At 44.2% G+C, this 26,039-nt stretch overlaps 2 protein-coding genes across 3 annotated transcripts in view; one reads left to right on the top strand and one right to left on the bottom strand.

The window, feature by feature from the left end:
- GABRD (gamma-aminobutyric acid type A receptor subunit delta) overlaps positions 1 to 1,647 on the bottom strand; it is a 37,517-nt gene extending 35,870 nt beyond the window's left edge. The window contains exon 1 of one of the 2 annotated variants that reach the window (XM_063436684.1): positions 1,460 to 1,647. In XM_063436684.1, coding sequence (XP_063292754.1) covers positions 1,460 to 1,527 — 68 coding nt within the window. In that variant the 5' untranslated portion in view covers positions 1,528 to 1,647. The remainder of the gene's footprint in view (positions 1 to 1,459) is intronic. The other variant, XM_063436685.1, reaches the window with a different exon arrangement.
- A 12,546-nt stretch (positions 1,648 to 14,193) lies between these two features.
- CFAP74 (cilia and flagella associated protein 74) overlaps positions 14,194 to 26,039 on the top strand; it is a 106,720-nt gene continuing 94,874 nt past the window's right edge. The window contains exons 1-6 of the mRNA XM_063436679.1: positions 14,194 to 14,277; positions 15,651 to 15,790; positions 16,500 to 16,596; positions 21,714 to 21,860; positions 22,980 to 23,078; positions 24,665 to 24,769. Coding sequence (XP_063292749.1) covers positions 15,664 to 15,790; positions 16,500 to 16,596; positions 21,714 to 21,860; positions 22,980 to 23,078; positions 24,665 to 24,769 — 575 coding nt within the window. The 5' untranslated portion in view covers positions 14,194 to 14,277; positions 15,651 to 15,663. The remainder of the gene's footprint in view (positions 14,278 to 15,650; positions 15,791 to 16,499; positions 16,597 to 21,713; positions 21,861 to 22,979; positions 23,079 to 24,664; positions 24,770 to 26,039) is intronic.

The raw sequence follows: 26,039 nt of genomic DNA, 5'->3' as shown, positions 1-26,039 counted from the left end.
GTGTATATATTTAACACTGAAGTGTTGCTGAGTCTTCTTCGCCAACTTATCTCCCCTTTTCTTCTTAAATAAATGCTTAAAGGGACACTCCAGGCACCCAGACCACTTCTGCTCATTGGAGTGGTCTGGGTGCCAACTCCCACTACTCTTAACCCGGCAAGTGTAATTATTGCAGTTTTTTATAAACTGCAATAATTACCTTGCAGGGTTAACTCCACCTCTAGTGGCTGTCTACTAGACAGCCACTAGAGGTCACTTCCTGATTTATAGCAAAGATTTTCTTTGCTAGAGCGTCGCTGGAGGTCCTCACACTGTGTGAGGACCTCCAGCGTCGCTCATTTCCTCATAGGAAAGCATTGAAAATGTCTCGCCCACCGGCCGACGGAGACAGTAGGAGGAGCGGCGCGGAGGAGGAGACAGCGACGAGGGACATCGTCGCTGCCTCAGGTAAGTGACTGAAGGGGTTTTCACCCCTTCAGTAACTAGGATTGGGGGGTGGGAGGGAGAGGGCACCTCCAGTGACAGGAAAACGGATTGTTTTCCGGGCACTGGAGTTTCCCTTTAACCTTATCCCCGCTCCACTCTGCCTCCTGGGAGAGTCATCATTACCGGTTATCCCCTGGAGAAGGCATTGGTGCGCAGGGTGCTAGGCGGCAAGAAGTGTGTATATATACACACACACACAAAACTATATATGTATATATACAGACAATGAAAAGAGAAGCATTGAATCCAATTGATAATTGGAGGGCGGAACTTGGCAGTCTGGAGAGTGGAACTTAGCACTTTTATGAAAGTGCAGATTCGTCTTCAAATCAAGACTTTAGGGGTTTGAGTATTCCTTTAATGTTACATGTTAAAACATACACAATATTTATAATCACTGCTGTACTTGCATTATTGATCTCCCCGCCTTTAATAACAGAAACTGTAAAAGTGCCAAGTAAACAAGTTAGCACAAAGAATATTAAAATCAAAGTATTTAACGAGAGAGTATACATACAGGATTATTCACTACAGTGCTAATTGTCCACGGGAGTTTTAAATTTAAGGCGAAATAGGCGTATCAGAAAAATTCTAAAGAAAACGGTAATGATTCAAATCACTTTCATTTAAAATTTCACCCCTTCAGTACACAAATATCTTACAGATACATTAAATGCAAACAAAATATAACAAACCGTATAAAGCACTGCTTTGAGAGTAATGAATCCGTCATTATGTCATATATTTTTATAGACAAAAAAAAATACTACATTGCCTGTTTTCTACAGCCCCTGAAATTGTGCACCTTAACCCCTTAAGGACCAAACTTCTGGAATAAAATGGAATCATGACATGTCACACATGTCATGTGTCCTTAAGGGGTTAAATCACATGAATACAATTAGTTGCCATTGAGAATTTTCTTAGAAATATTTTCAACCCATGACAAATATGTAGTAGAGATGTACATTACCTGGTACACATGAGCTGTTGGATACAGGTTACAATAAGAAACAGCAGGGTCCATGTAAAGAATACCATGATTTAAATTTACAAGCTTCAAGTTAAGTCCATCACTATGCTACAACACTTATTCTGTCTTGAGAAGTCGATACTGAGCTTGATATTGGAACGATGATCAGGATTCCAATTAGCACAGAACAAGACTCCGTTGCCGAGTAGTGGAGAGGACCACCAGCCCTCAGTTCTTATGCTTTGACAGCCTGTTCCCATCATTGATGCTCCAATGCTTCCTGACAGCTGACTCTTAACCAATAAGGATGTGCCAGCATTATGTCATTGAACAGGTACCAGCAGTCGCTGAGATGCTTTACATTAGAGGATTTGCAAAGGAACATTAAATAATGTGACTATATTTTTGCACATGTTCCTTCATGTGCAAATTTAGCATAAGATGGAGAAAGGCAAATTAATTATTATAAGAGCGGTATGTCGTAATAATGCTCTAATATAGAAATATTTCTCACAGTTGATCTATGGGTGTTATCAAATGTAGATCTTATATGAAAATAATTTACGTGTTCTCCTGATTTGAATGCAGTAGTGCATTTGAAATGATAAAATGTTTTTCATTTTTAAATTAGAAATTGTAGATGTATGGACTTGGGAGACATAAAAGCTTTATGGATTCACGTAGGACGTAACAATAGATGCCATTATGTGAATGCTTCTCGTGCAAAGAGTTGTGGTCTTATCCAGATTTGTATGCTTATTTGCAAGTTATCGTTTACCTGCTCTTTGCAAATGATAATTTGAAGTACTGTTAGCACACAGACAGCTGTCACGGGTTTGGGCTGAATGGGCTTGGTATGCAGAGATTTTTTTTTTTGTAAATATAATTTTTATTTCAGTACATGCAATTTACTGTGGGACTCGCAGGTCTCCAAATGTTTGGAACCAAGTAAACAAGCTGCAACATGCGGCAAAAAGTGTGAGAAGTATGGGTTCAGTAGAGGTCATAATTATTTGGGCGCGCAGGCCCGCAACATCATGGGACTCGCAGGCCCCTATCTCTCGTTAATAAACTTCCCTTAAGTAGCAATCCCCGTGTCAAGAGGCATCTGCAGCCGTTAAGCTTGGCCGTATCAGTTGCTACTGTGCCGTGTACCTTGTAGCACGTCATTTCGTTAGATCGGTGTCGTTTTGTTTGTAACGTCCGTTGTCTTAGCCAAAGACTAGTGCTATCTGTTTCTCAGATCGGATACATCCACTTGTACTCGTTCGTGGATCTGATCTCCTCTGATCAGTATGTGTGGAATGGGTCAAGTGTAGGGGAGGTAAGTTCAAGTAGGAAAGAGAGGGTGGGGCTAGTCTGCTGTCTCTTGTGTTCCGTTTCCGTCAATTAGACTTAACCGGTCCATGAAGTCGGGTTTGGAGGTCTGTAGTAGCCAGTGTGTCCACGTGTTGAAGTATGCCTGTTGTGTGTTTGCTGTTGTGTGTTGTAGCTCCTCTAGGGATCGTAGGTCCTCCATGTGAGAGAACCATATGGTCAGTGGTGGGGTGACAGTTTGCTTCCAATATTTCGGTATGATGGATTTGGCCGTGTTCAGTATGCGTACGGACAGGGATTTTTTGTATATAGATCGCGGTGTCTTAGTGTGGTGCAGCAGCATTTCTGCGGGCCTGAGAGGGGGTGGGTCGTCTGAGAATAGTTGTAGCATTGTGTGGATCCCCCACCAGAACGGGATGATTCTGCTGCATTCCCACCAGATGTGCAAATGCGTGCCCTTCTCCGCTCCGCATCTCCAGCATTGCGGAGAGTGCGTCGGGGAGATAGCGTGTAACGTCGATGGTGTGCGATACCAATACGTCATGATTTTGTACGCTGTGTCTTGAGTCTTGCTGTAGCTTGAGCAGTGGTGCGTGAGGTAGCAAATTTTCTCCCAGTCAGCTTTGCTAAGTGTGTATCCCAGCGCCTCCTCCCATTTTCCCATGAAGCTCGGTAGTGCAGTTGGCGTTTGGGTCAGTAGCATATTGTACAGAAAGGAAACTCCATGGGTCAGTGGTAGGGGGTCTAAGCATGTGTCCTCGAAAGTCGTGGGGACCCTCATTAGCGGTGTGCCTTGGGGGAGGGTGTCGATGTAATGGCGTAGCTGTTTATATCTGAGTTGTGTCAGAAAGGTGTCTCTCAGGGTTTTAATGCCCTCCGGCTTAGAGATATGTCTTAGTCTGGGTATGGGGTCGGGGATTATTGCCCTAAACGCTTTCGGGTCCTGTCCTGGTGGGAACTCTGGGTTGTGTGTCAATGGGAGCAGGGGTGAGGGGTGTGTCGAGAGGTTGTGTCTCCCCCTTACCCATTGCCACTCCTGGAGGGTAGCTCTCGTGTAAGGGGAGTGTGTTCGTAGCTTCCTCCAGGACTCTGGTGGTATCCAGGGTAGTATCGCCGTTGGCACCCCCACCTCTCCCTCCTCTGCCTGTTTCCATAGTTTGTGTACCCCCTCCTTGGACCATTCCATTATCCGCAGGAGGTGGCAGGCCCTATAGTATAAGGAGAAGTCTGGTAGCGCCAGGCCGCCCCTGTCTTTTGGGAGTATTAGTGTGGTGTGGCGTATCCTAGGTCGTTTCCCGTCCCATATATATCGGCTTAGTGTAGAGCGGAGTGTGGTGAAGAATGTGCGTGGAATCGTTATAGGGATGGTCTGGAACAGGTATAGCAGGCGTGGCAGGAAGTTCATCTTGACTACCTGTATTCTGCCCAGCCATGAGATGTGTGGATACGCCCATTCCCTCGTTTCTGAGTGAAACTGCGTGTGTATCGGGGTGAAGTTTTCCCTATACATGTCTCCCTCCCGTCTTGTTAGCCAGATGCCCAGATAACGTATTTTGTGTGCGGCCCAGCGAAAGGTGTAGTGTTGGCGCATGGGTGCCGCCCTTTTTTCTGGCACACTGATATTGAGAATGGATGATTTGGAGTTATTGATCTTCAGATTGGAGATGGCCCCGAAGTCGTGGAGTGCCTTGAGAATGTTGGGGAGGGATATTTCTGGATTAGTCACGTATAAGAGCAGGTCGTCTGCGTACGCCGCGATTTTGTGCTGGGTCTTCCCTACTGTCACCCCCTTGATGTCTGGGTTGTTTCTAATGGTCTGTAGGAGTGGTTCCAGTGCTATGACGAAGAGTAACGGGGACAAGGGGCAACCCTGACGGGTGCCATTCTGGATATCGAATGCATCCGTCAGAGCTCCGTTCACCACCACCTGAGCCGACGGTTGCGTGTATAGGGCCTCTATCCAGCCCATGACCCCGGGGCCCATGACCATGTGTGCCAGCGTTCGGAGCATGTATTGCCAGCTGACCCTGTCGAAGGCCTTCTCCGCGTCCGTGGACAGCAGGAGGAGGCCCCCGACGTCGCGTCTATGGCCATGCATCAGAGTGAGGGTGCGCATAGTATTGTCCCGTGCCTCCCTCCCCTTCACGAACCCCACCTGGTCCGGATGTACCAGGCTGGGCACGTGAGTCTGTAGTCTGGTGGCCAGAATTTTGGCCAACAGTTTGAGGTCGCTGTTTATGAGGGAGATGGGTCTATAACTCCCGCAGTGCTCCCCATCCCTACCCTCTTTGGGGAGGATGGTGATGTGAGCCGCGAGGGATTGTTTGGGGAAGCGGTGGCCCTCCCTGATGGCGTTGTATGTGGCAACTAAAGGGGCGTAGAGTATATCGGCGAAAGCTTTGTAGTAGCACAACGGCAGGCCGTCTGGGCCTGGGCTTTTGCCCGGCTTCGTCTGTTTTATCGCTAGGGCCAGTTCTTCGGACGTGATCTCCTCGTCAAGGAGGTTGGCAGTATCACTATCTAAGGTGGGCAGGTCTTGTGTGGTGAGGTAGTCGTTTATTTTGCCCAGTAGGCGGTCGTTCGCGGCCTGTGTCAGTGGTCGTGGTAGGCTGTATAGATTAGCGTAGTATGTTTTGATTACGTCTTGAATCTTTGTGGGTAGTCTGTGTAATGTGCCTTTCTCATCCCTAATGCGCTCTATGTATGTCTGCTGTCTGCGTTTCGCTAACATCCTTGCGAGTAATTTTCCACTTTTGTCGCCGTGTAGGGCGAAGAACGCTTTGTGTCTCAGTGCGTCCCTGTGGTGTCTCCTTAATAATAGTCGGGTCAGTTCCCTGCGGAGTGTGAGGAGTTTGTCTTGCAGTGTGTGCGTCTGTGTGCCTTTGTTCTGATTGTCTATCGACTGTATTTCTGTGAGTAGTGCGGTCATCTCTGCCTCCCTCCGTTTTTTCAGTAGGGCTCCTTTTTGCAGGAAGTGGCCTCTCACTACGCTCTTATGTGCTTCCCAGGGTATTGTCGGTGTCGTTTGTTCAGGTGTGTTGAAAGTGAAATATTCCCTGAGGGCTATGCTAATGTCCGATTTAATGTCCGGTTGCGCTAGTAGATGTTCGCTTAGGCGCCATTTGGTAACCGTTGGTCTGTGTAGGGGGGATGTGATCTTGATAGTCACTGGTGCGTGGTCTGACCACGTCGCCGTACCGTGTTCCGCTTGCTTGACCAGCGGGAGGTGGAAGTGTCATGAAGAAATAATCAATTCTGGTGTATGTGTTGTGGGGATGGGAAAAGAATGTATAATCCCTCTCGTCGGGGTGGTGGGCCCTCCAGCAGTCTACCAACTTTTGTTTGGACAGTAGTGTTTTAAGGGCTGCTAGGTGTTGGGTCGGGATGTGAGTGGTTCCCGTGGAGGTGTCCCATCTCGGGTCCAGAGCTAAGTTGAAGTCGCCTCCCAGTATGAGCACCCCTTCTGTGAATTTCCCAAGTAGGCGGAGTGTGCGGGATAAAAACCTGAAATGTCTCTGGTTGGGGGCATAAATGTTGGCGAATGTGTAGGTTTGGCCTACTATCTGTCCTTTCACGAATATGTATCTGCCCTCCCTATCTGTTAGTGTCTCTCCCTCTACGAAGGGGACCCTCTTATGCATTAGGATCGCGACCCCTCGGGCCTTGCCTCCTTGGTAGTCGCTATAGTATCCCTTAGGGAATCTAATCTAATCTGATCGTGGAAACTGGGTCGGGCCCCTTCTCTGAAGTGAGTCTCTTGTATGTAGGCTATGGAGGCTTTGAGGGTGTGGAGCTCGCGTAGAGCCGTCGACCTCTTTTCGGGTTTATTGAGTCCCTTTGCGTTGATGGACACCAACGTGAGGGATGCCGGTGTGAGTGTCATGTTTAATGGTTAGCCGTGTGCTGTTGTCCCCTGTCGTCTGGTGTCGGGGAGGGGAGGGGAAGAGGGGGGGGAGGGAAGTGTTGTGGGTGAGGGGGTGGGGAGGGGATGGATGTATGAGGTGTCCGCCACCTGGGTGGCGTTAGGGTTATGGCGTCGAGGTGTATGTGTGGACCTGGCCGTTTTATGGGGGCCCAGTGACCCACTCACCTGAGTATGACGCCTGTCCCGTAGGGGAGTAGGAGGAGGACCGAGAAGTGTCGTGACCGTGTGGGAGTCGCCGTTCCCATGTGGTGCGACCCGTGGTCTCCTCCTGGTCTGGGTGGTCTGGTTGTATCTGTCTCCCATGTCTCCCTGTTTTGTGGCTCTTGTCGCATTAGTAAGGTGCCGTCCTCGCCTGTGGACGTGTGTGTGGTCGGTGCATCACCCTGAGCATATAACCAAATAACAGCAAAAAGACAAAAAAAAGCAGGTTAATATTAAACGTTAACATATGTACATATTCAAATTGTAGATGGTCGGCTTTGCGAGCCGGCCGACCTCCCCAACACCTCCGTCCCTTTCCACAGTGGATTATTAGTGCTAAAGCAGTTAGTTCAATGAGTCCAGCAAGGCTAGTATTTGTGTAGCTCCCGCTTCTTGTCCCCCCTAACTCTTATCACGCTGCCTCCCACTCCCGCCGGTTCCCGAGTGAGCCGGGCCCACACCCCCCCCCCCCGCCCGCTCCTGAGGAGGTCATCACGGGTCCTGAGCGGGGGAAGTGGTTGCCCGGCCCAGTCGGTCCGGTCGTGTTTCCCCCCCTCCTGATTAAGCAGGCTGGATTCTCCTCGGTGGGTGCCCTACTCCCTCCCCCACCCCCCTTAAGTGGTGAGGCTGGATATGGGCTGAGTGTCCGGAGTATGCAGAGATTTTATATGGACACAGTCACTGAATTAAAAGGTTTTATTTTAAAACCAAATAAATATAATGCAAAAATCCCAATGCAAGTATAAATGGTAAATAAAGCAATTCCTTCATAAGAAATAAAAGTCTTTAAGGAAAAATAAAGTCCTTTTACCAGAGTTTCAGCACTTGGTAAACAAAGAGAAACTTGATTGAATCTGTAGTTGAATTGCAGGAAATAAAATCACAGCTGGGACAGCGTTGCAGGAGTTAGCCAAAGTTGACTCAGCATTGCAGGGGTTAATCAAGGTTGTAGGCAGGTTCCAGGCAGACAAGAGTTGATTCAGGTGAATTCCACAGGTAAGGGTAGTCAACTCAGGAGTAGTCAGGAGCTGGCTCTGTACTTCAGGGGAACAACAAAAGAACTGAGTTCTTAAATAAGGGAAAGGGAGCCCCCCCATGAGGAGAGGGTCTAAGGGCCTATATAAGTGGAAGGCCTTATGTGGGCGGGACGCTATGTCAGTTTGTGCATTTAACTTGCAAACATCCATGCTGCTTCCATGCTTGCTGACTGTGGTGTCACAAGGGGGATGCAGACCTTAAGAATGCAGCAAGGGAAGGCTGGCTGGCTGGAACTGGAAGTGAGGACTCAAGAAGGACTGCTGTGCTGTTACTGCTGTCTACCACCAGGCAGGCTGTCTTCTTTAACATCAAGGCACACGCTGCACGCACACTATCAGTCTGTGTCTATCACCCACACAGACAGATCCTTCCGCGGCCCGTGCTTTGGAGGAAAGCCCATGCAGGTCCAGGCTCCTCCTTCATTCCTAGTTCGATGCCCCTGAATGGCTGAAACAGGGAGCATCAGATTCAGAGCATCTACACAGACAGGCGGCAGTCAGAGCCCGAGGACGGCTCGTGCCGCGATCATTTCAGCTCGGGCTCTTAGTCACTGAAACTCTAACAAATTCGGGGGGGGGGCACTTGCCTCCCCCTGAGCAGGGCCGGATTAAGAGCCCAGTGGGCCTGGAGCTGACAATTATGATGGGCCTAATTACGGAATCGACCAAAAACACTAAAACAGTCATACCTCCCAAGCATCATGTATCTGATGGAGATGGTGCTGGAGGGAAACTCAAAGGATGCAGCAATAGGAAAACACATACTCTATGCTAATCTCCCTCTAATTTATGCGTTCATCTTATAAGTAAATCTATACCCCCTAACAGCAGTGTCCAGTGAAGCAGGAAATCAATGGGCGCGGTAAAAGGGTGTGCCACTGGCGCGAATCACGTGACTAGACCTGCCAAAAGGGGTGAACATGCCCAGAAAGGGGCATGTTTGTCCAAAGAATTGGAAGGTCAGCCTGGCATGAATGCATGTCAGGCTGCCCGCCAATCCTGCAGGCTGTCCAACTAAGGGCATACTATGCAGGCAGCACACCTGAGCTTGACATAAATGTGTCTAATGATGCGCTCACTCCACGCTTTCTAAGGACTGTACCCTAGCACTCGCTGGTCCACTAGTCTCCTTACCTTCTTACTAGCAGGCAGAAGTTCCTGGTATATAGTCTGAGACAGAGAAAAGGTGAGTGTAGAATAAAGGGGACATGCCACAGTGTTAGAGAGACCAACGTCTGCATTACCTAAACTAATTTTATTGTCAGCCAGTCCACACAAGTTTTGTTCCCATACATCCCTCTCAAGCTTCCAAACATAAAGGGACACTATAGTCACCAGAACAACTACAGCTTATTGTATTTGTTCTGGTAAGTAGAATCATTCCATTCAAGCTTTTTGCAGTAAACACTGTCTTTTCAGAGAAAATAACTCCACTGGCCGCTCTTTAGATGACTGCTAGAGGTGCTTCCTGGGGCAGTACTGCCTAGTGTGCAGCACTGCCATTCAGTGTCTCCACCCTCTGCATGCAGACACTGAACTTTCCTCATAGAGATGCATTGATTCAATTTATCTTTATAAGGAGATGCTGATTGGCCAGGGCTATGTTGGACTAGCTAGCTCTGCCCCTGATCTGCCTAGTTGACAGCCTCAGCCAATCCTATGGGGAAGTATTGTAATTTGCTCAGACCACCACTTCTGATGATGTCAGCAGACAGTCTGTTCACAGGCAGAGCAAGCAGCAGCAGACTTGAATACAAGTAATATTTTATTATATTTAGGGAGGCAAGAAGTGGTGGTTTTAACATAATAGGGTCAGAAATACATGATTGTGTTCCTGACCCTATAGTGCTCCTTTAAGCAAGAGTATGTGAAGAGTAGTTAAGGTTGCCACCTTTCTTGGAAAAATATACCAGCCTTAATCATTTGTATAATTAATTAGTTAAGCGTGACATCACATGATGTAAATCACAAGGAGTGACATCAGAGAAAATTCTGTAAAATCACCAACAAACTACTCACAGTTTGATTCTGCTGTATAGATGGATTGCTCCCAGTGTCTCCCTGTCTCTCAGTGTCTCAGTCTCGCAAGTCACCCAGTGTCTGTGTCCCTATGTATCACAGTGTCAGTGTCCCCATGTCGCCCAGTTCCCCAGTTTCCCAGTGTCTGTGTCCCCATTTCTCCCAATGTCTCAGTGTGTCCCCATGTCACTAGGATACTGGGGACACAGTGAGACCCGGGGACACTGAGAGACCCGGGGACACTAGAGACATGGGGACGGGGACACTAGAGACATGGGGACACTGAGAGAACCGGAGAAACTGGGAGACATGGGGACACTGGGAGACAGGGGGACACGGAGAAATTTAGGGAAACTGGGAGAAATGGGGACACTGACACTAGGGACACAGACACTGGTAGACATGGGGACACTGAAACATTTGGGGACACTAAGACACTAGGCACACCGAGACATGGAAACACAGACACTGGGAGACTAGGGGACACTGGGAGACTAGGGGACACTGGCTGGGAGACAGACACTTGGGGACACTGGGAGACATGGGGACAGTTGGGACATAGACATGGGGACACTGGGACATATAGGGACACTGGGAGACATGGGGACACTAGGCACACTGAGACACTAGGAACACAGACACTGGGAGACATGGGGACACTGAAACATTTGGGGACACTAAGACACTAGGGACACAGAGATATGGGAACACAGACACTGGGAGACTAGGGGACACTGGGAGACTAGGGGACACTGGCTGGGAGACAGACACTTGGGGACACTGGGAGACATGGGGACAGTTGGGACATAGACATGGGGACACTGGGACATATAGGGACACTGGGAGACATGGGGACACTAGGCACACTGAGACACTAGGAACACAGACACTGGGAGACATGGGGACACTGAAACATTTGGGGACACTAAGACACTAGGGACACAGAGATATGGGAACACAGACACTGGGAGACTAGGGGACACTGGGAGACTAGGGAACACTGGGGACACTGGCTGGGAGACAGGCACTTGGGGACACTGGGAGACATGGGGACAGTTGGGACATAGACATGGGGACACTGGGACATATAGGGACATTGGGAGACATAGGCACACTGAGACACTAGGAACACAGACACTGGGAGACATGGGGACACTGAAACATTTGGGGACACTAAGACACTAGGGACACAGAGACATGGGAACACAGACACTGGGAGACTAGGGGACACTGGCTGGGAGACAGACACTTGGGGACAGTTGTGGACATAGACATGAGGACACTGGGACATATAGGGACACATGGGGTCACTAGGTACACTGAGAGACATGGGACACAGACACTGGGAGACTTGGGGACACACACTAGGGACACTGGCTGGAGGACATGGGGACATTGGGAGACATGGGGACATAGTGTCTCTGTGTCCCAATGTCTCAGTGTCTCCCAATGTCCCTATGTCTTACAGCATCCCCATGTGTCTCAGCATCCCCATGTGTCTCAGCATCCCCATGTGTCTCAGCATCCCCATGTGTCCCAGTGTCCCCTAGTGTCTCAGTGTCCCCAAGTGTCTGTGTTCCCAGGTCTCCCAGTGTCTGTGTCCTAGTGTCTCAGTGTCCTCTTGTGTCTGTGTCACCATGTGTCCCCTAGTGTCCCCATATGTCCCCTAGTGTCTCAGTGTCCCCTAGTGTCAGTGTCCCCCTGTTTTCCAGTGTCCCCAAGTGTCTCAGTGTTCCAAGGTCTGCCAGTGTCTGTGTCCCCTATTGTGTGTGCCCGTGTCCCCTAGTGTCTCAGTGTCCCCACATGTCCCCTAGTGTCTCAGTGTCCCCATGTGTCCCTGCTGCCTTTCCCCCCATCAGTCACTTACCTGAGCTGCAGAGCTGCTGTCTGGACTCTGTGCTGTGTTGCTGCTCCCCCACGGATCAATGAGTAGTAGAGAGAGGCAGGAATATGCTGTAACTTCCTACCCCTGCCTCTCTCCACACACAGTGACCCCTACTGGCCGGTGCTGGTATTGCAGACTAATCTATTTATTTTCTCATTTACTCTGAGAAAAATACATGCATTTGTATTGCTGGTATTACTGCAATACCGGCACAGCCAGGCAACCTCAAATACTGGCTGTGCCAGTAAAATACCAGTCAGGTGGCAAACCTAAGAGTAGTGTGTAAAAAAAAAAAAAAAAGGATGTTACAGACTGCAGTGCAGAGCCCGAGCTGAGGAGGACTGCTCGCAATTGTACTCAGGGGCCGGGGCAGGCTCAAATTAAAGCGTGGGGAAATTTCACATTCCAAATCCAGGGAGGGGGGAGGAGGGCAAATGCCCCCCCCTTACACCCTCCACCCGTGGACGCCCATGGTTATATTCGGGAGACTTCGCTGAACACAAATATGAGTGTTTTAAAACAGTAAAACTTATCACGACAATGATATCACCAGTAACAGTGCAGTTCTTGCATAAAAAAATGCAAAAAACAAATAAGAACGCTAACTTTGGGCAGCGTTTGTGACTAAATGGCTACTACAAAAGACTGGACATACCCCATTTTGAATAAACTGGGTTGTCTACATTTGCAAATGGTGTACCATGTTGCTGTTAATTTACATTCCTGGGCTACCATATGGTCTCAAAAGTCAACATAGACACAGCAAACCAATCTGGCTAACTGAAATGGGTAAGCCCTATATTGACACTGTAACTTTCCAAAACACCCTAAAACCTGTCAATGGGGGTATGGTTATACTCAGGAGACTACCCTGAACACAAATGTGAGTGCTTTAAAACAGTAAAACTAATCACGACAATGATATCACGAGTAAAGGTGCTATTTGTGCGTAAAGAAAATGCAAAAAACAAATATTAATGCTAACTTTGGCAAGCGTTTGTGACTAAGTGGCTGCTACAAAAGACTAGACATAGCAGATTTTGAATACCCTGGGTTGTATACTTTTTCAAATGGTATGTCATGGTGGGGTTAATTTTCATTGCTGGGCTGCCATACCGTCTCAAAGGCAACATAGCCATTCTGGAGCAAATAGCAATTAGCAAAAACAGAAATTGGCAAATCTTATTTTTACCCGGGGACTTTCTAAATCACCATAAAACCTGTACTTGAGGGGTACTGTTGTACTCGAGAGACATTACTCTACACAAATATGAGTGTTTTAGAGCAGTAAAATGTATTACTAATAATACCCCATTGTGAATACCGTGGGTTGTCTACTTTTACAAATGGTATGCCATGATGGGGTTCATTTTCATTCCTGGGCTGCCATACGGTCTCAAAGGTAACATAGGCCCAGCAAACCAATCTGGCTAATTTTGATGTGCAAACATGGAAAAGGGGAACACCCTGTAAGTTCCAAAAACCCATATCACCTGTACATTGGGGGCACTGTTGTACTCGTGAGACATTTCTGAATACAAATATGTGTATTTTATTTCAGTAAAAGCCAACAGTAATATTACATTCACAGTTAAAATGTCATGCCGAACCTTTTTAGATTTTAATGATATTACATTATGTTTTATATAGAAATATTTGCTATAAAATAAAAGCCATGTTTCTTCTCCTGAACAAAGTGATATATAGTAAGTGTGGGTGCACCTAATATGAAAGAGGTGGATTATGGTTGAACAGACATATAGCGCGTTTTGTTTTGATCACAACGTGCACAATTGGCTCCGTCCTTAAGAGGTTAAAGACACAGTACTGTATTATGGCTTTGGAGCTCTGTTATTCACTCAGAGACAATAATATGTAGCTCCTAGAAAAGAAGGACAAAGGAATTTGAGTCCAAAATAGAGACTGTTGGGAGGTATGCATTAAAGGATCACAAAAGCTGAGGGTCATGAGAGTTGCAGTCCATTAGCTGTAAAGTCACTCAAGATCATTTGGAATCTCTTTCAATTTTACTGTTCCTCTGTCACGAGTGTCAGAGAAACTTTAAATGACATTTTATTTACTCTACTTGTTTCTGCCTCCATTTTGAGACATACCAACACAACCTGATGGCTGGGGGGAGGGGGTGTCAAATGACCAAAACATTTTAAATAAATACTGAATTCCTAGAAGCTTGGCATCAATACTACTAATAACAAGATAAATAATCTCCAGCAAAATAAAAAGAATATAATAAAAAAGGAAGGAAATGTAGCTTTCCTGCTCACTAAAGTCCCCCCTCTCCTGTGAGGAATGGATCGCTCCGTTGCCATGGCGACGCGTCCAACTTGCTCTTTACTTTTCAATGGTGGGAGAGGCCTGCTTGTATACATTGTACCCAGTACAGAAACATTGGAACTCAGAGATCACACAGCAGGTAAAGTGCTTTTATTTAGTTTTAGATTTAAATATTGGCCACTGTTGTGAACCCTGTTGTGCCCTGGATGGCTGAGCCTTATGGGAGTGGCAGTCCATCACTGCAGATCTTCCAAGTTCACCAAATCCCACAATGTCAGTCCATGCCAATTATGTGAAGTTATAGAGTGAAAGTCAGGATGTGGCAATTTCAGTTGTAAAAGCAGCATTTATGAGGAGATAAAATGTGTCTTTTGGGAATGTATTTTCCCTGTACATATATAGATATGCAGCTATTCAGTTACATAACCTTTCCCATAGCAGTTTCTCACAAATATATATTTTGGTAGTTACAGAGACACATTGGGACATGTACACTTCAGTCTCCAAATTGTAATAGGCCCAAGTAGTCTAATAGTGGATGGATCAACCTGGAATCACACACACACACATGTATATATTATATATTAAAATGTAATGTATATATTATGTCTGTATATTATATATGCATTAATTAAAGGACCACTATAGGCACCCAGACCACTTCAGCTCAATGAAGTGGTCTGGGTGCCAGGTCCCTCTAGTTTTAACCCTGCAGCTGAAAACATAACAGTTTCAGAGAACTGAGGGTTAATCCAGCCTCTAGCGGCCGCTTCCGCGATTCTCACTGTGAAAATCACAAGCATTGAGTAATGCTTTCCTATGGGCGGTTTGAAAGCGCACGCGCATTCGGCGCTGACGTCGGCAGGAGGAGGAGAGGTCACCAGCGCTGAGGGAGCCCGGCGCTGGATAAAGGTAAGTGGCTGAAGGGGTTTTAACCCCTTCTGCCCAGCGGGAGAGGGGCCCTGAGGCCCTAAGGAGCCTATAGTGCCAGGAAAACGAGTTTGTTTTCCTGGCACTATAGTGGTCTTTTAAATATAGACAACCAGGTATTTCACAAGATAAACCAATATCTGTCAAATTTGTAGCTTCTTCATCTATAAATTAAATTTAGATAAGGGTTCATTGTAGTATTTTTGATAATCAACAGACAATTATTGGTTTTTCAAAAGACAACCTAAGTAAGTAGAGCAGTATGCATTTTAGGAAAGTACAATAAGAACACACAGAGAAGATAGAGAGTGAAAAGGCCCTCTACCACTCTGTGGGACAGTAGTGCAGCGCTATATAATAAAATAAACTCACCCTATTTGAGTTAATTGTGCAGTATGCATTTTAAGCAAGTTAAATTGTCTTAATTTGCTTGTAATTTGTTCTGATTTTGTAAAAATTACATTATATTAAAATAATAAAATGCTGTTTCGAGTGTCATTCTTACAGAGATACAGCCTTTCCAAAACATTTCTTCTACTCTTTAACTCTCTAACTTCATACATCATATTCCTATTTACATAGTAACTGTATAGCCATGGACATTGTCGCACCTTCTGACAACTCCCTGGAAGAATCAGGCCTCCTATATGATGAGCCATCACTGCTTGAAGAAGAGGACATTCTACCTGATTATCTTTGGACCCAAGATGAGCAAACAGAAGGTGAGGGGATGTTATTACAGAACAAACACCAGTATCCTTTCTTAAAATGTGTATATTTTAATCTGTAAATTGTTTCCTAGTTAATTTTTACTGTTATTATGTACTCATCTCAATGCATATTTCTAGTCCTAACCTCTCATAATTACAAGAGGGACACTATAGCCACCCTGTCCACTTCAGCTCATTGAAGTGGTCAGGGTGCAGTGCTACAGTCCCACTTAGTCCAGCAATGTAAATCATTGCAGTTTTAGAGAAACTGCAATAATTACATTGCAGGACTAGGACTGCCTCTAAAGGCTGTCAATCAGACAGCCACTAGGGGCACTTCCTGGATGTTAACAGATTCAAGGTTGCCAAAATGACGCTGAATGTCCTCACACTCTGTATGAGGACATCCAACAACAGTAAAACCTCACAGGAATGCATTGAGGCAATGCTTTTCTACTGGGAGAGCCTAATGCTCCTGCGGCGATTGCCGCATGCGCATTAGACCTCCCCCGTCAGATGACGTCGGAGAAGGCAGAGTGCCAACCCAGCACCAAGGGACATTGGCACTGAAATCGGGTAAGTGGATTAAGGTTTTTTTTAACACTTTAAATGACAGGAAGGGAAGGGGGTACCAGAGGGCATATAGTGTTAGGAATACAGATTTGTATTTAGCCCCTTTAGTAGAAATGACACGTTTTTATTTATTTATTTTTTCTGTTAGAAGGCGACAAATTCCCCTTTGAATATGCAGTGGAAAAATCTCAGTCTGAAGATGCCCTTGATGAAATAAGTGACAACTCTGAAGATGACTTCAGCTGGTAAGTGTAACCAAACAATGGATATCTGTAAAGTATAACTTGCCACGCTTAGAGAAAAATGTTCTTTAAACCTGCTATTATTGTGATTATATATAGTTTGAGATATACACAGAATAGAAGGAGATTATAAACACTACATTTTCAATATGTGCAATTGTTATATTTTACATTTAAGTGGGATCATTTCCAGTCACCCTACGTACTCCGATACTGAAAAAGAGCTAAAAGTGTTATTTCAAATGAGAACATAGTAGCGTATTATAAAGCTTTTACATTTACCTTTCTTTACCATGGCAAAATCTTAGAAGATGTTCTGGAACGCACAACAGAGTTTCAAAAAAATAATCTGAGAAACATTTCTTGTTTAAAATAAAAATAAATTGTACGTTTTGTATTTTTCAAGTGTTACTGACTGAGGTTTACATGATGCCTGTGTTTGATTTTCCTCTAAAGAGTAAACCTTTGTATATACTAAGTGTGATCATTATGTGTTTCCTTTTCCTACCATTTGCTTTCTCATAATACATACTAGCAAATGTACTGAATTAGGCATTGTCAGAAACCAAGGGACACTCCATTGCCCAAATACAAAATAAATAAAAATCACTGTTTAGTATCTATACCCCAAATGAAAACATGTATGCATTTAATGATGTATTTTTAAATTGGAGTTACATCTAAAACCAGCTTGCGAAAACTGCAGAGCTCTTGTCTGCTGCCTTTGCAAGCCTTTCTTTTCTAACCCCCGCCCAGACTTTATGTGGCTGTCCAATCACAGACTTCCCAATGCAGCTCAATGATAAGTCTTTGCAAGGCACGTACTCTGGGCAATTGCTGCATCTTGAGTTCAGTGCAAATAAGCTAAGCAAACCAGGAAGTAACAATACTTGTTGTCTGTTTGAAAAGCCAGGGGGGTGTAACCAGTATAATTTATAAAAGTGTAATTTTCTATAGAAATCTGCACTATTTCCAAAAAAGAGTCCACTTTCTTCAAACATAAAGCTTTTCACCAAGCTAAAGTGCTTTAGGGGTCTGGAGTGTTCCTTTAAATGTCTACTGGTTGGGTGTTCTTAAGTAGCAGCTGGGTGACATGTAAAGTGTGTAGTTAGCGATATTAATTTTATATTAAAAGCTTTAAAATAAAAATCCCACAAAGTGGACTAAATTTGTGGATGTGATCTGTAAACTGGTCTGTAAACATCAGCAGTTCTGGATTAGGGGTCTTATTGTCCTGGGACCAAAAATTACAGTGTACCTACCCAGAGATGTATTTAACGCGAGGCAAACAAGACATTTGCCTTGGGCGGCACTTTTCAGGGGGCGGCAAAAAACATCCCCCCCCCCAATGCCCAGGCAAATGCCTTTGTTAAAAAAAGACAAATACCTGGCTAACCTAGTATTATGTGGGCACAAGAGCTGGCCGGCTTGCCACCTTTGGGCCCCCCAGGGGAGGCAGGCAGTTGAGTTCCGGGCGGGCGGAGAAGGAAGCTGAGCAGGAAGAGCTCACAAACCAGCGCTCCCCGCAGTTGTGCCGGTAGCCAGAATATGACGTCAGTCCGGCTCCCGGGATTACTAGACAATGCATGCGCGAGGGAGCTGAGCAGGAAGATCACAGCTCCCTCACCACCTACTTTGGCCACCCTCATGCCTGCCAGCCGCCTACCTGCCTGCCCAGCCGCCCCACTGGACCCCAGGTAAATAATCCACCCTGCTCTCCCAAAAGTAGGGAGGCTGGTTGGATTTAAATTTTTAAAAAATAAATAATAATTTGAGTGTTGGGTGAAAATGTGTGCGTTTGTTTCTCAGTGAATGTGTGTGCGTCTGTCACTGCGTCTGTGTGTCTGTCAGTGCCTGTGTTCGTCTGTCAGTGTGTGCCTGAATGATTGTGTGCGTCTGTCAGATTATGTCAAATCAGTGAGTGTGTGTATGTGTATCTGTCAGTCAAAATGTGTGTTATTCTTTAACAGGAAGAGGTGCAGCCTTGGCAAATTTGAATTAGAGGGTGCCCGAGTTCCATCATGCCTAGGGCAGCACCAATCCAAAATATACCACTGTACCTACCATTTAAGGACATTTGAATTTTAATTTCTGGTCTTTTTTCATGTGTCCACAAGACCGTTAAGCCATATAAAACCAAATTTCAATAATAAAAACAAATCTTTCTAAGCAGGTTGAATCATGTACAAATCTGCTGGATGAGCAAGTCGTAAAAGGGTTACTGCCAAAACTGTAGGTTAACCCAGCGGTTCCCAAACTGTGTGCCCCATGGTGCCGCGACGGGCACACAGGGGAGCCACAAGTTATTTTCCCGGTGCTATGATGATAGCACTGGGAACTGTGCCATCCCCTGCCGGCTCTGCAGGACCGGAGGGGAGATCAGATATCTCCCTTTCCGTTCCGCTAGCCAGGGCCGCCACCAAAAATTTTGGGGCCCCTAACTCAGCTCAGGGTCTGGGCCCCCTGGGGCCCGCCTCCAAATACCGCTCACTGGGGCAACACACAGACACAAACGCACACACTGATACATACTAACAGACACACATACTGAAACAGACATACACGCATACAGGCATACATACTGACACACACATACTGAGACATACACACAGGCATACATAGTGACAGACAGACACACATACATACAGACACCGACATACATACATACACACACATTCATACAGACACTGACATCCATACACACATACATTCATAATGGCATACAGACTGACATACATGCATATATACAGACATACTGACAGACATACATGCATACAGACATCCATACACACATACACACAGACCTACGTTCATAATAATATGCAGACATACATTCATACTGACATACAGACATACATATATACATATATAATGACATACAGACATACATATACACATACATAGGCATACATGCATACAGACATACACAAACATACATAGACAGACATACATACGTAGACATACATGCATGCAGTCAGACAGACATAGACATACACACAGACATGCATCCAGACATACATACATACATACAGACATATACATACACACAGACATACATACATACACACATAGACATACGGACAGACATACATGCATGCAGACAGACATACATACACATACATGCATCCAGACACACATGCATACAGACAGACATGCATGCATCCAGACAGACATACATACATAGACATACATGCATACAGACATACACATACAGACAGACATACATACATGCATACAGACAGACATACATTCAGACAGACATACACACATACAGACACACAGACATGCATACAGACAGACATACACAAACATGCATACAGACACACAGACAGACATACACACACATACAGACAGACACACATACACACACACAGACAGACAGACATACACACAGACACAGACATACATACATACATGCACACACACAGCTCATTTTCCAGCCACCCTCCTGTCTCTTACCTTTTCTTTGCAGGAGGGTGGCTGGGGATGATGGGAGTCGGCGCTGCTCCCTCTTCATTGCTGGGCTCTCCCTCTTTACGGCTGGGCGGGCGGGCGCGCTCCTCCCGCGCAGAGTGAGCTGGGAGGAAGTGAGCACTTCTTCCCAGCAGCACTTGCGGCTGCTTTTTTTTTTTTTTTTTTTTTAAAGGGGCCCGGTCGCGCTATACAACGGCCATAGCGCTGACCGGGCCCCTGAAGAAGGGGGCTCATCGGGTGGCCCTAAGTGTGTGGGCCACCCGATGGGCCCCACACGTGGGGCCCGGGCGGCCGGGCCCCCCAGGGCCGCCGGGCCCATGACAACTGTTATGGTTGTCATGCCCTGATGGCGGCCCTGCCGCTAGCACTTGCTGACAGCTGGCAGGGGAGGGAGGGAGAGAGGACCCAGGAGAGCTCTAACCTGCAGCTTTGCCGGCTTCTCCTCTCGTGAGCTCAAAGCGTTGCCGCGGTTACCATGGCAACCCTCCAAATCTCGCAAGAGTGAACTCTAGCTGCTCCCGAGGCTGCTAGAGTTCACTGTCACCACCAGGACCACCAGGCATTGCAGGAAATGTCCCCCCTCCCAGGCAAAGGTAAGCAGAGAGGGGAGACATCATTTTTATTTTTAATAAAACATATATATTTATTAATTTGTTCTCCTACCCCCACAGACCCCACACCACACAATAGCTCCCAAATACACACACACTACCCCCATACACACACTGCCCCCCCTACACACACACTACCCCCATACACACTGTACCCCCCACACGCACACACTGTACCCCTCATGCACCAACTGCGCCACATACACACACACTCTGCACCCCTCCCCCCACACTGCACCCCCACACAACCTTCCCCCCTCACACACGCTGCCCCCTACACACACACTGTACCACTCACAAACACAAACTGTACCCCTTATGCACAAACTGCCCTACGTACACACACACTGCACCCCTCATACACACACACAAACTGCATCCTTCACAAACACAATGCACCCCTGTACACAGACACACACACATGCATGCACACTGCACCCCTGTACACACACACACACATATTGCACCCCTCACACACACACATATTGCACACCTCACACACACACACACTCTAGCCCCTATCTCGGCAGACCCCAGGTAAGTTGTCAAACTGTTCTAAAAACAGTTTGATTACTTACCTTGGGAGGGTACTTCGGCATTACTGGCACCATAACCACTACAACATAATGTAGTGGTTATTGTGCCTGGATTGTTTCTTTAAATAATCCACCAGTGCCACTCCCAAGATTAGGGGCCCAGTATATGCCGCAGCGCAGTACATATATACAACCTAGATAATTGCTTTGACTTGGGGTGCTTTGGAAAAATATTGAAATATTAAGGGCACCTTGAACCTAAAAAGTTTGGAAACCACTGGGTTAACCAATAGAAATATTTTCTTTGCTACCGTTTTTTTTTTTGCATGATATGCCATTATTAGCTACTTTTAATAGAACACACTCTACAAAAAATACTACCTGTCATAACAACACTTGTTGATTTGGAATTTTAGCTGAAAAGGTGAATATCTATCTATTCTTTTGAAAATATTTGGTAAAATGTATGTAATATTAGTAACATTTAGTTTCCATCCAGGCAAAGTGAAACACATTCTATAGACCTGGAGTTGACAAAGAAAAATACAAGGCATGCAAACAGAGTTCAAACCTATCGATTTCGTAAAAAAATGAACCAACTGGACAGTATACAGCAAGACAAAGAATCACTGATCCAAAAACTCAGGTTTGTATATTTCTGAGTACAAACATATAAAAACAAACATTGCTGAGCAGTTTCAGTAGTGTGCAGGTTAGGAGGATGATATCACTGTGTGGGTCTGAGATGGAAATACAGAACTGGGATTATTGATTAATTTTGTCTTGTTTTTTTTCCTGAAGCTCAAACCAAAGGAGTTTTAAACCAGTTCAAGCAGTCCAAGTCATGGCTTGTTCCCAGTAACACAACCCAGTTCTTATTTGGAAAATCCAATATTTGTTCTGTCGAAAATAATGCAGCCAACTCTGAAACTCTGATTTAGAGCTGAATTAATTTGATATGTTGCTGTTTCCAAATTTAACTAGAAACCGCAGATCTTTTTAACAATAAATTCTACTATGCAGGTTTCAGAAATGCTCTCGGAGCCTAGTTGATCTTATGTGAAGAAATATATATATTTTAAATTGCAGTACCACATATAACTAATGAGCACAAGTAAGATATAATAGTGATACTGATGTATATATGATGTCTATGCTTTCTATGCTTCTGAGCGTTCCGATCTTACTTAAAGGGACATAATAGTCACAAAACAACAATGGTAGAGAATTGAGCAGTGAGGCTGCAGGGGCATGATCTCTACATCAAAACTGCTTCAATAAGCTAAAGTTGTTTTTGTGACTATCATGTCCCTTTAATTTAACTGTTTCCTTCTCTATTTAAACCTTCATAGGGTTATTCATTACAGTGAGATTTGAAATTGAATTGAAATTGAAATTTAAGGTCAAAATAGCCAAACTCTAACAATTATCCAACTTTCAGTTCAGCTACTTACTTTAAAATCCATGCTAATTTACTATGAATTCACGCGTTAATTTATCCACGGTAATCTCATAGAAAAGATGGGCTACATAGATACATAGAAATACTGCTGTCTGCCTCTACCTGTATCCCAATCCCCCTACCCTTTAGTGTCTCTTTCTGTCTCCTATTCTAATTCACTCTGTTTACTGAAACAAAAAGAGCACTTATTGGTCCAAGGTAGCTAAAAACACAAATTATATTTTATAGAATTCTCTCTCCCCAAAGCTATCATTTATGAGTGCTGGAATGCTGTAAATATGTGTGAATTACTGTTTCTTTCAGGGAAGAGTTGAATACATGTCGTCAGAGGATCGAGTCCTTGGAACAACAACAAAATACTACAGAAACTGATATAAAGACAGAGCAAGACAATAACAACACGTAAGCATACAAAAACAAAATGTCTTTACCTTACTAACAAAAAGCGGGTTACTTCATTTGATAAGTGTATGATAAGTCTATTTACAGAGCCAGGTGCGGCTTTAAAAATATTGGAGTCTTCTTAATTCAATATAGAAAACCTCAGATGTGAACTAAATAATAGTCACATAAAGTTTATTTTGTTGGGCATTGCACTGTTGTCATGGCACAGGTGATGTAAGCTCTCCCAGAGGTACCCATACAGTCACGTCTTCAGCTTGTAGTTGTTAATGTTCCGCTGCAGTAATACCTGTTGATAAAGAAAATGCTAACGGATAGAATAACCAAAGGTAAGATTCTATTATTTATTACAACGTGGGAAATCTTACATTAAATGATTTAGGAAGAGTTCTTTTTATTTTTTTTAATAAATACATAAAACAGCAATACAAACAACAGATTGTTTTTAATTGTATTAGGCATGCAAGGTATGTTAATGCATTCATGTATAGATGTGTTTTATAGGATTCATAAAAAAATATATCCGTTTTACAACTTTCCTGAGTAAAATCCGATATAGCTAAGAATATTTTAGATACTGCTACGGCAACTTAAATGCAGATAGGTTTATCTTCTACTAAATAGTGGATACAATTGATCATATTCCATCTCCATCAACATTATTACTCCAGCCCAAAGACACACACGTAAACAAATACCTCTCAACATTTAAAATAGACAAAGAGGAACACTTTTAGTTTTAAGGTTGTAAGTGAAGTGTGGCCAGGGGCAGAGCTGTTCTGAGAATTTTAGTTACGTTCTAATAATTTATTCAACTAAAATGTATTTTTAGGACAATAACAATGTATCCTAATTACTCGGACTGATTTATAAACATATTTATTGCAGTTTAAAGTACAACTGAAGGCACCCAGACTATTTCATCTGAATTAAGTAGTCTGGGTGCTGCAATGTAAAGCATGGTCATATAGTAAATGTGGCAATGTGTACATTGCTGGGTTACATACACCTCTAATGGCTGCCACTAGAGGCACTTCCGTTGTAAGAACTGAGTAAATCTGGTTTCTCACAACTAGCCTCCAATACGAGCGAAGCACGGCTGTGCATGCGCTGTTTGTCCACAATGCTCCTTTATGGGAATTGGACATTTAGAAGCATTGGGAAACATTGTGGGAGGCACATCGAGCAACTACATGTATAAATGTTGAATATGGAATCAGATTTTTATATTTGTATTTATGTAATTAAAACAGAGCCGACGCTTTTCAAAATTGCCTTTACCTATAAACAATATATTAAAAAAAAAAAAAAATCAGTCAGAGGATTCCAAATATTCTTTTAAAATCCGTTCTCTTCCAGCAGATAATGAGCTAATAAAATGTATAATGTTATACAAGAGAAATATGTATACGGAATTATTCCCACACCTTCATTGCAGAAAGTATATTGTGTTTCTATAAATGTAACAATCCGGCTGTTGAATGAATATGATATCTTGTATGCTTAAGAGATATATTTTCTTAAAAGGAGAATATACTGTTATGTATAAATTTCTGCGGGATTCAAGTTCTCTTGTTATTTAACAGTGCTGCTGTTTTCCGCCTGCAAGCTTTGCATAAAAGATTGTGCGCTGAACTAGTCATTGAGCAAGATGTGGAGTCGAAAATAGCTAGCATGCTGGAAGAAAACAAGTGAGTATTTTCTGATCAATCAAAGCATTGCTTGAAAGCACTGCTATTTCCTTTATAAGGCAGGCAGATGAAAAGAAGTCTAAGCTTCCAATTTTAGGTTTTTATTAACTGCATTTCTCATAATTTTCAGTCAACCAAAAGCCAAGGTAATCTGTCATTTAACAATAAGTGTAACAATGCACACTGCTTATATATAGGTAGCCTTGTCATTCCAGCTGTTAACGTTTATTGCATTTCTCTACCATTTAATAAAGCTTGGGTGTAACTGCACCCCCTTTTAAACCTGGAATGGCAATAAATTACTGATGAACTGTTAACGATGTCAGAATGATCACAATTTCACAGGTCCGAAATTTTTAGATCGCACTTTTGCCAGCATTAGCACCAAACGTGGTGCTTCTTGACCTCTAGTGAATAGACCTACACATACTTTATGAATGAGTCAAAATATACCTTATTTAGTTGCCTTATCATCACATGCTATTTTATTCAAATAGAAACCTTGACTGTGTGTTATATACACCCACCCCAGTAAAATAGTAGAGTGCTATAGGTATTATAACGTACCCTTAAAATGTGGGTAAGATATGGTGATTTAAAGAAATAGATACATATATAGTGCAATATGACCAATTTTATGCCGTGAATATAATTTTAATATGATTCACTCACATTTGGCTGAGCCCAAATAGGACAGGCTCAGATCACATGAACAGATGTGTACTATGGTGACACTGCCCCTCTTTCTCTGTGTCTTGATGTACTTGTAATAGAGAAAATTGGAGAAATACCTAGTACAATGTGTCAATCCAATAAAGTGCACAATATAAAGAATTGCTGACTGCTCACCTTTTCCAGAGCCTATTATACCTCTTAGTATGTAGACCCTTGTGTCTGTATAGGATACACAAACCTTTCTTTGAAAATAAGACTAAATAGTTGGATGGAGTCCACAGGAAGGATATAAAATATACTATTTATTACAAATCAATGAAACAATAAAACAAAGTATGAAAGAATAATATAAATCAAATTATAAAATCCTTCATCGGCACTCCTGAGACGCGTTTCACTGGTAAAGGTCTGATTACACCGATTGAAAAAGCAGCTTTCTTGTATTAAGTTGTGTAGATGAGAGGGATATTTACACATAGGTGGTAGCAGCCTTCAAATATAGATATTTTGCCTTTTGCACGTTTAAGTGCCTTTCACACAAGTACGCACTTTTGTTATTTTAATCAAAAGTATAAAGTAAAGTTATGGTACAGAC

The sequence above is a fragment of the Pelobates fuscus genome, chromosome 11, assembly GCF_036172605.1.
Source record: "Pelobates fuscus isolate aPelFus1 chromosome 11, aPelFus1.pri, whole genome shotgun sequence".
NCBI lineage: Eukaryota > Metazoa > Chordata > Amphibia > Anura > Pelobatidae > Pelobates > Pelobates fuscus.
The sequence above is the reverse complement of the archived record's forward strand: the minus strand, read 5'-3'. Positions and strand labels throughout refer to the sequence as shown.